The sequence below is a fragment of the Corylus avellana genome, chromosome ca5, assembly GCF_901000735.1.
Source record: "Corylus avellana chromosome ca5, CavTom2PMs-1.0".
Taxonomy (NCBI): Eukaryota; Viridiplantae; Streptophyta; class Magnoliopsida; order Fagales; family Betulaceae; genus Corylus; species Corylus avellana.
This window is the reverse complement of record NC_081545.1, coordinates 26167476-26180912: the sequence shown is the minus strand read 5'-3', so window position 1 is coordinate 26180912 and position 13437 is coordinate 26167476. Positions and strand designations below refer to the sequence as shown.

The following is a 13437-nucleotide window of genomic DNA, read 5'->3' as shown; positions in this document are numbered from 1 at the left end:
GATTTCTGTGTATGATTCCCACAGAACTCTGTAAGTACTCAACCATATTCTGACTAGATTTGCCAAAGAACTGCGAAGGAAAGCAGAAAAGTCTTCATCATGGAAGAGTTCAAAAAAGTCCATATACCAGCAATAACATGTTCTCTTCTGTTTGCAATAGAACATGAGCTTGTGTTTAGGTTCTTACACAACTGAACTTGAGTTTTATGTTTTTAAAATAATAACAACAGAGTAGTGAACTTAGAGCACAAGGGGAAAGTATGCTGCCATATATATATATATATATTTTTTTATCTCCAGTTATTGTATGCAAGATGAACCTTAATGCCAATCACACACACAAAGACCTGAACGTTGACTTAGACTGGTTGGTCAAATAGAAAAAGGACAAGCTCCTAAGATGAAATGAGCCTCTCTTTCCTACCCCAATTGATTAATTGATTTGCGCCTATGAAATAACCATTAATTAGAAAAAGTTAGCCCCGGGAAATTTCTGCTACAAATTTCAAAAGACTGAATAATAGAGCAGACTAAAATCTGCTGCGAGTTACGCAACTTGGCAAGAGTTGGATTTCAGCCAAAACAATGTGGCATATATAAGAAATATCAACTCCTGGAAAAACTCCAAAATTCTGGCTGTCATAACAAAATCACCCTGCTAAATCTTTCACCCATGAATTCAAAAACATCTAACGAGTTAATTCAAGTAAGTTCAGCTGTAAGAGGGCAATATGAGTGGAGTTGTACTTCAAAGGCCATCATCAGAAATGACGCTCAACACTCCAGAATACAGAATTTAGCACTGCAACCATTTCAGATACACCCATTCTCTAATACACGAAACTAAACACTGCAGCCAATATATCTCCTCTAGCACTATCTAGCACCACAATGAATTTAAAAAAAAAAATTAAAAAAAAAAAAAAAAAAAAATGCTAAAGTACTCGAGCCAAATAATTTGTTTTTACTGCAAAACAGTTCAACATTTTCCAGAGAAAACGATACCTTATCCTTGTACAACTGCTTGAGCTCAGCAAGTCCCCCAATCCCCTTCTCCACCAGCTTCCTCAAATTCCTCGGCCCCACCCCCGGAATAGTCAACAAGTCCGGATTCCCAACATTCAATGCCGGCGAACCCCTCTGCCTCCTACCAGTACTACTACCACCACCACCACTCAACCTCAATGGCTTCTCCTCCGACCCCTTCTCGCCTTCCTCGCCGTCGCCGCTCTCCGAGACCTTCTCGGAACCCATCGTACCCTCCGACCCATCAGCGCCAGCTTGGGTCCACGCCCCACGGGACCCACCACGCCCGTCCTTGAACACAGCCCAGGCCCGGAAGGGCGGTCTGTTGTCGATTGCGCACCGGCATATGACGCAGCAATTTCTGGGCTTTGCGGCGGCGAAGAAGCGAGAGGAGATGGCAGCGGTGGCCGTGGTGAAAGACTTGGTGGTGGAGAGAGAGGCGGTGAGGGCAGAGGAGGAAGTGGGGTTGGGCAAAGTGTGTGTGGCTGGTGGGGTTGGCATTGGGTGCAGAAGAAGGTTCCTTGGAGTTTTGAAGCGCAGGGTTTTGGTGGCGGGGTTTTTGAAAGGAAGAGACAACAAGTTGTTCTTGCTAGGGTTCTTGAATGGCAACGAGAGCTTCTGCATACCTTCTGAGCATTTCCCACACACACCCTTTTTGTTTTATTCCTCAGCTACTTTCAGAGTAGAACACAGAGAGAGAGAGAGAGAGAGAGAGAGGGTTTTTGAAAGAAAATGGGTGGGTTGAGGGTTTTGGTCCTTTTGGATTCTTCTTTGACACTGGGAAAACTGAAGAGAGTGATTTTAGGGTTTAATTTTTTTCCTGTTTATTTTTTAATTATTTGTCTGAAATTCTTTTCCTTTTGGGGCCGAGATATCATGGGAACGGTCTGACACAGACAGTAGTTTCCCTGCAATCTTTCTTTGTTATTAGATTTTTTTTTATTTTTTAAGCATTTGTTGCATATTAATATAAAGGAGAGATTTTTTTATTTTTTTTTTCTAAATAAAAAAGGGAGGAAAAAAAAGACTACAAAAGAGGGTCCTTCCCACTCTGGATCTGAATGGAAGAGAGAATTGAGGAACCTAAGAAAATGCTACCAAAAACAAGATAGGTAGCAGTCTATTTAGCTAACGCATGTGCACGAAAGTTGGCACATCTAGACACTTTCGAAGCATACCAACTACGAAAGAGGGTAAGATCAACACAAATATCAGAAATAACATAAATAAAATGCCAAGAAGAAAAAGAGCAGGCTGATTCACTGTTAAAATCACTAGGAGAGCATCACCTTCAAGAGCAAAATCATCCAAACCAGAAGACCGAGCCAACCGAGTAGCAAGAAGAGCAGCCATGGCTTCTCCCAAAAGGACATATGAGGAATGGAGCTTCAAGGTAGCTGCAGCGAAGATCTCCCCAGAAGAGTCACTAAGAACTATTGCGGCACTAGTGAAGTGCCGCACTTAATGAAGTGAAGGTCACTAGTTCGAATCCCACTCCCCTCCTCTTGTGCGGACATGTCAAAAAAAAAAAAAAAGAACTACCGCAGCAAGTGCAAAATTGCCTTTAATGGCAACATAACATTTGAGCATAATGTTATGTTGAGCATAATAACTCTTATCATAATAACTTTTATCATAAATTTATATGGCAGTATTTTAATGGTAAGAACAAAATTTGACAAGTAAATTTAATTATTTAATGACTAATAAAGTAAGTGTTTTTTTTTCTTGATAGAAATTTGAGGATTTCATTGATTAAAGATCACAAGTATAAAACTCTTGCAAAGCAGAACAAAAAACTCTTACGGCACAAAACATAAAGCTATGCAAAAATTATAACCACATGCTATTAGGTTAAAAGTCATAGATATAAAAAAAAAAATTCTTATAATCAGATGTTATCTATGACTTTAATCTTCTGCTAACTCATGTACAAATACAGTTAAATAGCATATCTACTCCGAGGGCATCCAAATTTTTTAACAAAATTTTTTTAAACTAGCCGTGAGAGATAACCCATCACACTTAATTATCCAGACAATGAAAAATAACTCATCGCACCTAATTATTCATTTTCACTCGTAAAGGCAAATAAAGTAAGTGTTTGAGCATTCATATTAGCAAAAATTTAGCTAAATAACATCTTTTTTTTTTTACTTTGATTACTTACTTTTTTTAAAGCACTTATTCTAAAAATATTATTTCATTATGCCCGAAAAAATAGATAATCAAATTGATTTTTTTTTATTAATTTAATTTATATATAGTATTTGTCAAATTTGCTGAGCTAGAGTGCTCAGTAGCTTAACAACTTTGTTAAGGACGTTAATAGCTAGTCAAATATTAGGTAGATTATTACGTTAATTTGTAATAAATTTATAATTTTTTCTTTTAATTTTTTTTTTTAAAAAAAAAAGGTATAATTCTTCTAACAAGACTCTTACTTTAAAATGTAAAATGCAGTTTTACAAAAGAAAAATGTTAAAGGTCACAACAAAAGGCTTATAAATGCTTGTCAGTTGTGACGTGGCCGACACGTGGGATTGAATCTCAAATATGATATGGGACGTAGCACGTGCGAGAGAGAGAGCCCATGATATGCATGTGTAATGAATGCGTCCTCATTGTAATGTTTTCTCTTTTGTTTTGTTTTTTGTTTGCGATGGTCTGCGTGTCACGGATTTTGGGAGAAGAGTATGGCAGAGACAAGACAACTTTTTACCTGACCCTGTGAGACAAAGATTATTACAGCCAATTAATAATGTAAGGAGCAATTATTCCCTGCAGCGCGGCTTCATCACACAACGGAAGGCTTCCGACTCATGGTTTTACTCTGATCTTGACACGTCATCTTACCAAAGCCATCAGATCATTGCCCTAACACGCTTGGCTTTTTTTTTTTTTTTTTTTCTCAACCGCTATGTAAAATTGAAATAAAGGTGTCCTTTTTTTTTATTTTGTTTCTAACAAAATTAGAATTTCTTATTATAAATTAACTAAAATTAATATATCCTCCACTCTTTGTTGTCCAAAGATTGAGGAGCCCATTTGCTGTCCAGTCCAGGACATATCCGCCTGGAAAATGATGGCTCCTTTCTTTTCTTCACTCTCTCTCTCTGTGTCGGAGTCACCTGTCACGCAATTGTCAAGTTTAAAAGCCCAACATATTTCCATTGGATATAGTAGGTAGGCCTCTTTAGAAAAATGCTCACTTTTTCCGGGAATCCGATGTAATTTAGAAAATCACAATTAAATATTAAATCCTTCATACCCTTTCATTTATATTTTCATCAATTATTAATAATTTAGAAAGTGAACATTTACAAAATTTTGAAGACAATAGTAAGTAAATAATATACATATTATGATACAACTTTTTAGCTCAAAAAGTCTAAGCTAATGAAATTGGATCCATTATTAAGTACTATTTTTTTTTTTATACTTTATCAATGTAGGACATAAACTTCACAAGTACATACACAAAAGGCCTTAAAGCAACGACAATTGATCAAACTTATGGGTCTTATGGTTAGTAATTAGTACGTGCTTACTTAAAACGGCGTTGTTTTTACCGACAAAAAACAATGTCGTTTTAAGATGACAATATATGTTCATTCTATTCTCAAAGGTTGTCAAAGCTCAACCCCATCTCTACCTCTCAATGCTCTAAATCTCAATTCTCTCTCACTTCATGCAACCGGCCTCTCGCCCTCTTTGAGTATCTTTCACTCTCAATGCTCACCCATCGGCAATAACCATTCATACTTATCAACCGTCATCGTCACTTGCTTGTTGGCTATAGTACTACTGATTGTCCAAAAAAACCCGATAAAAATACCGACCTACCAATAAGGGGTGGTGTGGTAAGTGGAAGATCCCCTATTGAACTATTACACTTCACACAAGTTTCCCATATCATAAAAGAATAAGGTAAACATGCAAAACCAATTTCTTATGGTTACATCGATTTGCAATAAGCTATTTCCGGTATAAAATTTTACTAATAGTTCACTAGCAAAAAAAAAAGAAAAAAAAAATTCCATGGACCCAACTTCTATTTCAAATTTTTGTACGAAGGTCAAATGTCACGCCAACACTGATCATATTATGACATGTGCCACTCACAAAATAAATATTAAAAAAATTATTTGTTATAACACATGCTTTGTGCAGATTATGAGATGTATTCAGCACTTGAGATAATTAAAGAGATGATTATAATAATAAAAAAGTAAGTAAAGCCCACAACATAGCCACGGTTATAGTAGGCCTCACAGAATGGATCGACTTAAACCCATTTTACAAAATGAGACCCATTAAGAAAATTATTTTGGGCTTAGCTACCACGTGTTTTTTTTAAAAAAAAAAAAATTTCTCTGCACTATGGTTCAGCAATCTGCAGCAGTAAATGGGCTTTTGGGAAGATTTTCACTTTGTTATGCTCAGCCCATTCCTTTCTACGATAGGGTCCAGAAAGCGGGCTTCATTCATTTTATAAGAATTTCCTAGACCAGAAAAAGAAATAAAAGAATAATCATGTTATACAATTCTAAACTTCTTTCTCAAGACCCATGTTTGTAAAAAGATTTTTTTTTTTTTTTTTTTTTTAAAGTATCATTCTGTGTCTTATAATTTTATGAAATTGTGTATAATAGAGGGAAGCTAGAGATCCTCTAAAGGTGGCGGCAGCCACCCCTTCACCGGAGGAGGATCTAGGTCTGCTTCTCCCCTTCGTGTGGGGCACACTCCACTTGAGCTTAGATCTGTGAAAAGAAAAAATCATAATCGAATGGAAAAATAAAGACAATAGCGGAATAAAGAAAATAAATACAAAAAATTTACATTGTTCGGTTTATAATTTACATTTACTGGTTAAAATCTTATAGGCTACATTTTGTTCTATTTCTTTATGATTACTATTTATAAAAAGAAAAATGTGGTATGCGAAAACAAATAAACTACTTAGAATTACTCAAAATTTTGTATTGTCGTGGGAGGGAGCAAAGTGTTGTGAAGCTTACGCATGCATGTGAATTTAATAATTTAATAATTATTTTTTAAAAAAAAAAAAATTAGGTGCATAATATAACTAATTAATTAGTTGTGTCACTGAAAGTTTATATTTAGGGTTTTTTTTTTTTTGGTGCAATTATTTGTTTTCCCGTTCCCCTATAAGGTAGGGTCAGATTGGTAATCTCGCTTCTATTGGACGGCATATCCCTTGGCTAGGGTTTGGAGCATTTCTTGGGGAGTTTGTCAAATAATATAGCATGTGACCACCGAAGAAGCCACCTTAATTATGGTGAGTGGGGGGCACTTGTCCACACTTAAGTTTGCAAGAATTTTGGGATATATATAAATATATATGATATTTGAGGGATTTGAAATTTCCTTTTTTTTTGAATTAAAATATTGTAGGTCAACTATATATGAGATTTTTTTTATTTTTATTTTTATAATAGGGCTCCTTGCAATCTGAACAAATTAAATATGAATTCCGTTTACTAGAACATGAGAGAGAGATGAAAGAAAAAAGGAAACAACAAGAAAATAAAACGAAGGAAATATTGATTTAGGGAAAATTTGATTTTTTTTTTCTTCTATAATATGAAGGTAAGTAAAAAAAAAAAAAAAAAAAAACTATTTAGACCCTAAATATGGGTTTCTTTTATCTGATAATTTGACAAACAAACACAAAATTAAATGTCATGGATCGGCTTGCTTATTTATATTGAATAATGAATATTATAGTAGTTTAGGGTTTTTTTTTTTTTTTTCATCTTGTTAGTTAGTTTAATTGCAACTAATAATTTAGGGTTGAAAGGTAAAATTTATTCTTTTAGGGCTTTTGATGGTTCATTTGTATTAATAATGAATTTATGAATATCGTATTGCTTTAACTATTAATAACTTAAAGACGGCTTCGTTTGACATTGGACAATTACTGTTTAGTGGACAGGAATTGTAACAAAAATTGATTGATGTGAGAAAAAAATAATAATATTTGGTATATAAAAGTGATTTTTTTTTTTTTGTATCTTTTTTATTTGAATAATAATAAAAATGATTAATGTAATGTAAAAAGTAAGAATATTAAGAGTTAAATTTTTAGAATGAATAGTAATGGACTCTTACCAAACAATGCAGTAAAACTTGCCTTGAGGTTTTATTACTATTCAAAGAAAAAAAAACTTTGGTCAATCTCTTATCTCTTCCAGATAATATATAGATTATCTTCTTGGGAAAATATTACCAACAAATGTGTTTAAACTAATTGTTTTATTTATTTAAAATTTTCACCTAATGAAAAAATATTGACTCTCCAAATGTTGGTAATTCTGGTAAGTATTTCTTAATTTGCCGTGAGGGAGTCATAATTGTTGACCTTTGCTATTGGAGTAATTTTAGATGTTTCTCTTGTGTCCTCATTGAATCCCTCAAAAAATGATATGACTATTAAAATCACTATAGGGCTTATGATTAATCATTATTGGATTTTGATTAAATGGTGATTTTAATAGCCACATCACTTAGAGGGACTCAAGAGGAACACAAGAGAGACTTGTAGAATTACTTGTACTATTGATGTAGCAATTAATTAGCTACGCTAAAGATAATTAAGTTTTTAATAAATTTGAAGACTTTTGGAGATAATTACATCTAGTTGTTGAAATTGGAAAATATCTCACATGATAAGTCATATACATTTTACTATTATTTAAGGCTTTTAGCAATCCTCTTCATATACACCATGACTACATTTAAAATAAAAAAATGAAGAAAAAAAATTATTGCCATCACAATTCAAAGAAAAAATGGAGAGGGAAAACTTAAAGGACTTCCTCTCAATTAATACTATTGAATACGAAAAAGACATTAGATCTGACTCGTAACTTTAATATTTTTTAAGATACGAACTTATTGATTCCTAACATTTTTTATTTTTTAATAGGAAAATGTTATGGTTTGGATGTTTTATTTTTTATTTTTTTGTATTTTCTTGATAATTCGTGGATATTATTATTATTTTTTTTAAAAAAAAGAGGGACTGAAAATAAGAGTAAAAAAAAAAAAAAAACTACTCATACGAGCTATTTCACAATTACTGTTTAAATTGCTAACAACGAAATTTCAATCCACAAAATGAATAAACAAGACTCGCGAACATGATATTAACTCAACACAAAATTAAAATGTTAAGATTAAAGGTCTGACATGTTTAACTAAATTGGTCAAATTAGGGTTGATCTCTATTGTTTTATATTAATGTCTCAACAGTTTTTGACACGACCCACGAAACTAACTAGTTAGAATTGATGAAATTGATGAATCTAATATGTTTAATTAAATATATCAAATTAAAATTAGCCCATAAAATCTTATACTCAAATTTCAATACAGCTTTAAACCCAACACGCCAGTAGGCCGTGACATAATGTAGGCTGTGACATAAGGTAGATTGGGTGGAAAGGGTTGACACCGGAAGAGTCACATTCTTGAATTAAACAAAAGTGGCAGCCAAATTAGGTACAGGTAACGTGAGTCATGTCTGGCCTTCTAGAACAAGATCCCACCAATATAACAACTTGGCCGTCTCATATTTATGTAATATATTAATTACACAAATGGGAATGGGAATAGTTAGATAGAATCAATAACTACAAAGAGAAAAAAAGAAAAAGAAAAAGGCACCACAAAAGTAGGCCCCACCTAAATTCATGATAAGAGACAGAGATAGTTGCGATATTAAACGTCACCGTCTACCAACCTTCACCAATCATCACGTTCTCCTATCCTATTGCCGTGTCTCTTCCAAGTTCCAGGTTGGTAGAGTTTATCCACTGTCTCTCTTCCTATTCCCCTGTCGTTTTGCTTTGGTGGGAGCCAAAATGGGAACTGCTTCACTCACCACGCCAAGGCATTTAGCAAGCTTCATTATTGCTCCCCCAGGTGACACGTGTTGCACAGATGAGCTCGTTTCACGAAAAGAAGGTGCGGTTTGGCTTGCTTTCCTAAAAAGATATCTCACATGGAACGATGATGATGTCATCGAGTCGGATTATAAAATTAGAATGATTAACTCAAATTAATTGACTTCATTAATTCAGATCCCCCACATTATCCGTTTTAAAATCCTTCAAATTCTACATAATGTAATGAAAAATTTCTCTCCCCCCCGCCACCCATGTTCTTTTTTGTTTATTGGTGCATCTTGCACGTTTTATGGATGCAAATCAAAGCAAGTAATCGGCTATGTTTGTTAATATGTTTTGAGGTTGTTTTTTATTTTTAGTTTACAAAAATGTTGGATGCAAAATAAATTAGTTGAAAATTATTTATATATATAATAAGGAAAAATATTATTTAGCCCCTCAAACTATCAGTCATTTTTATTTTAGCTCCTTAATATTTAAAAAGTGATAAAATAACCTCCAAACTACTAACTAGTTGCAATTTGGCCACTCCGTTAGTCATTACCGTCAAATAGAATGAAAATTCAATACATGTCGTTTTGACAAGGTTAAGTTACTAAAATACCATTTCGCAAAAAAAAAAAAATCAATTTAAAAAATGCCTTCCAAAATAACGTCATTTTGAGGGGAAAAAAAAAAAAAGGGTAATAACATTTAGGGGTGGCTCGCCATAGGCATTTTAGTAATTTAATCTTAAAAAATGACGTCGTTTTGCATTTTTTATCCTATTTGACGGTGTTGACTAACGGAGTAGTCAAATTGTAACTTTTTGATAATTTAAAAGTTATTTTATTACTTTTTAAACATTAAGACGCTAAAATGAAGACGACTAGTAGTTTAAGGTTAAATTATATTTTTTTTTCGATATAATAATTAATGTGAGCAATAATATCACGTAATAATTTTTTATTTTTTTTCCACCGCTCAAAAAGCTACCCAAAACATCAGGCTTGACTATTACCTGTTTGACGTGGAAGTGACAAGTCGGAACCCACCCCTTTGGAGAATATAGCATGTCGGTAAAAAGACAATATGAATCATATGATTGTGTAATAGAAGTAATGACTTCGTAGCAGGTGGGCAGCTTCTGGATGGGATGACGTATAAAGTGAAATGTCACATGTGCTCTTTTTACGTGATAGTAAAAATTAATTTGTATAAGATATATTAATGATAATTTTTACGTGGTAAAAATCTGGTTTTGAGAAACCTACTTTACCAATTACCATGTTAATAAATGATATGCATAGTGGGTGTTGAAATTAAGTAAAAGCACAGCTACCGTTTAACCTATTGACATGGGCGTTCAATGATGATAATGAAAGAGGATTAATAAGGCAGAAATAGGCCAGTGGAAGGGAGGACCGATCTATTCCTGTAGGTGACTAATTGACCATCTCGACCCTGCCTGCTTTATGAAGAAGACGAGGACTTTTGTCTTCGTGGCAGTCAGAAAGCCTGCAATTTAATTCAATTTCGACCTTCTTATCATGGACTGCAGGTACCAGAGACGGCTAGCATCTCAGCAGGGATATAACCATTCACAGCAATTTGCTGTTGAAAGCCTAATAATTGAAACAAATAATGAGAGAGAATTTATAAGAGATTTATTTATTTAAATAAATATAATTTTTTTTTATAAATTGGGTTATTGGAAAAAAAAAATTCAATTTAATTTCTATAAGACTATCACTCTAAAAGTGACGTACCTTCTAAAATCGTTATTGGAGTTATGATTAATCATTATTGAATTTTGATCAAATAATAATTTTAAAAATTACTTCATTCATAAAGTGACAAAAAAAAAAAATACAAGAGTAACTTTTAAAATTACTCCCCGAACAGACTACATTAAATTTGACCAAATCAGTTTGTTCCGCACCTAATCTGTTAATCAGCTGTTCTTGGGGGAAGGGCAAATGAAATGGAGAAGAGTCATTTAGGCAAAAAGGTGGGACAATTGAGACAATATTGTTCCTATCTTTTAATATAAAGACAACTATATTTCACCTTTTGCCTAAATGACTCATTTCTATTTCACCCTTTCCGTTGTTGGGTCAGCGTGTAAGGCTTGCAAGTAAAATACAAGGCCATGGCGGCATTACTCTACGAAATACGCTAAAAAAAAATAAAAAAATAAAAAACAGTTAATATATGAGAAACATTAAAAATACAAGAGAAAAACATTAATCAACCAGCCATGCAATTAGTTAGATGATTAGGTGGAGCCAGGAGGTTTGTCAGGTGTGTGTTGCTTCTTCACTAAAATAGGCCTAGCTAAGACCATCTGCACTGTGTATTATTAATATATAGATGTGCATGCACATGCACTCTATTCTTAATCTTTACAAAATTAACACTTTGTTTATACTTTAAGAAACATATAATTACATGTATATATGGGTCTATTTTTTTTTTTCTATATTAATATATAAAAATTAAAGCAGAAAAGCAAATTAAAAGAGGAAGCAAGCTTAGGTAGCAGCAGATCGATCTAGGTGGACATTTTCTTGAAAATGAATTCTTGTTTGGCTGGCTTTAAAACTAAATCCCATTCCCATAATCCCATTAATGCAGGAATCCCATTCCCATACCTTCCTATCCTATGCAGCATGCACATGACCTTCCCTTTTGACTCTCTCTCCCCCACCTTTTAACAAACCAACTGTTTCTTTTTTGTATTCTTTTAATCAGAGATTCGGTTACCTACCTCCCAAACATGTCACATGTGTCTCTCTCATCATCATCTCTTCCTTCTCCCTCCTCCAATCACACAGATGCTAATGCTATGCTTAGATTCCTTCTCCAATCTCAATTATTTACATTCTTGGAAATATTAAGGCGACGCTACCTCTCACAAATAATCAACGAATTCTGCAATTTGATTGGCTCCCTTCAGCCCCAAATATTGACAGTAAGCTTCTAGATGCAAGTGTTTGTTCTTTTTCTTTTTAACGTATCTTCCATCCTTTTAAGAAGATAAGTCATGGAATTAGTTCAACTTATCAAAAAGGAAAAAAAAAAATAAAAAGAAATATTTCAAACTTATTAATTAAGCCCTATAATTTGTAAAACAATAACTCATTTCAATGGGTTTGGAGAAAAACTTTGCCCTCCGTTATAATATTATAGTAGTTAGTTTTGAATCTCTCACAAATTTACTAAGGATTTATCAAATTATTTATACATCGGCGTCACGATCATAGCTAATTCAATTTTTGCGTATTTGATCTACGGAGACCAATTAGGGCTGTTGACAAACCCAACCAAATGATTTTACTTAAGCTCATAATTTTTTATACAAGCCCGTTTGGGTGTGCGTTTTTAAAGAAATAATCTACGTTTTAAAACCCAATCGCAAGTTTGGAGCGTTTGAGATTACGATTTTAAAAACGCAAATTTTAAAATCGAGGAAAAATTCTGTGCGATTTTAACATATTTTACCAAACCCTGTGCGATTTTAAAAAGTGACGATTTAAAAAATGCAATTTTTAAAATCGCACTCCCAAACGGGCTCGAATCCTATACGAACCCAAAATGAAATTAACAAGTTGAAGTTGAGAGGTCTAACCCGTTTGATTAAATAAATCGGAATTAGGGTCGACCTATATATTCTTATACTCATTCCTCGATACGACTTAAGCTCGACAAACGACATATTTTTACCCATATTTGCCCATCCGTTGAATTACTACATTTTTTTTTTTTCAAATCAAAGAGATATAATTTTTTTTTTTAATTTAATTTTCCAGGGAAAAATGATTCTTTTAATTTTATTTTCTAATTTAATGATATGCACAAAAGAAAAGAAAAGAAAAGAGAACGATGTGATAAAGTTAATCTTTAAGGGGGTCAAAAGAGCTGAGTAGGAATTCCTCTTGGATGAATTTATGCTCAAATCAGCACGCACTAAATCCTACCAGCCTCAGAGCATTCCCAATGGAAGAGCCATATTTTTATGTAAAATAGCTCTTCAAAACTCACTTTTATCTAGTTTAGCTAAGCCATTTTTAAGTGTCTCCACATCCGATTAGCTATATTTCTAAAAAAAAGGTGGGAAAAGATTTGGGAAAAAGATAAAGCAGGAGAGAGAAACACTAAAAAATAAAATGGCTCCCTTAAAAAGTGCTGCTACATTTAACTTTTTTTTTAGCTCTTCTAATCAAATATCTATTTTACATATATTTTTGGCTCATCCAATGTGAGAGGTTTTTTGAACATTTGAAGAGCTATTCTAAATAAAAGTAACATTTGGCTCTTCCATTGGGAATGCTCTCAGTTTTATACAAATCCAACTTGGAACTTATTATGTGATTCTTTTTTAAGTTGGTGTGGAGAGAGATCCACCATTCTTAGTGGACCCTATATATTCTAAGGTTCCTTACACGTGGCTTTTTTCTTTCTCATACTAAATTAATATTAATCACCGTCCGATCAT

At 33.4% G+C, this 13437-nt stretch overlaps 1 protein-coding gene across 1 annotated transcript; it reads right to left on the bottom strand.

Moving 5' to 3' along the window:
* Positions 1-1850, bottom strand: LOC132182665 (uncharacterized; the record flags this gene model as incomplete). Its single annotated transcript, XM_059595971.1, is given in 2 exon segments — positions 1-70; positions 1006-1850. Coding segments are annotated over 2 exon segments (715 nt in total), but the record flags the coding sequence as incomplete, so codon positions are not given.
* Between the last annotated feature and the right edge of the window lie 11587 nt (positions 1851-13437).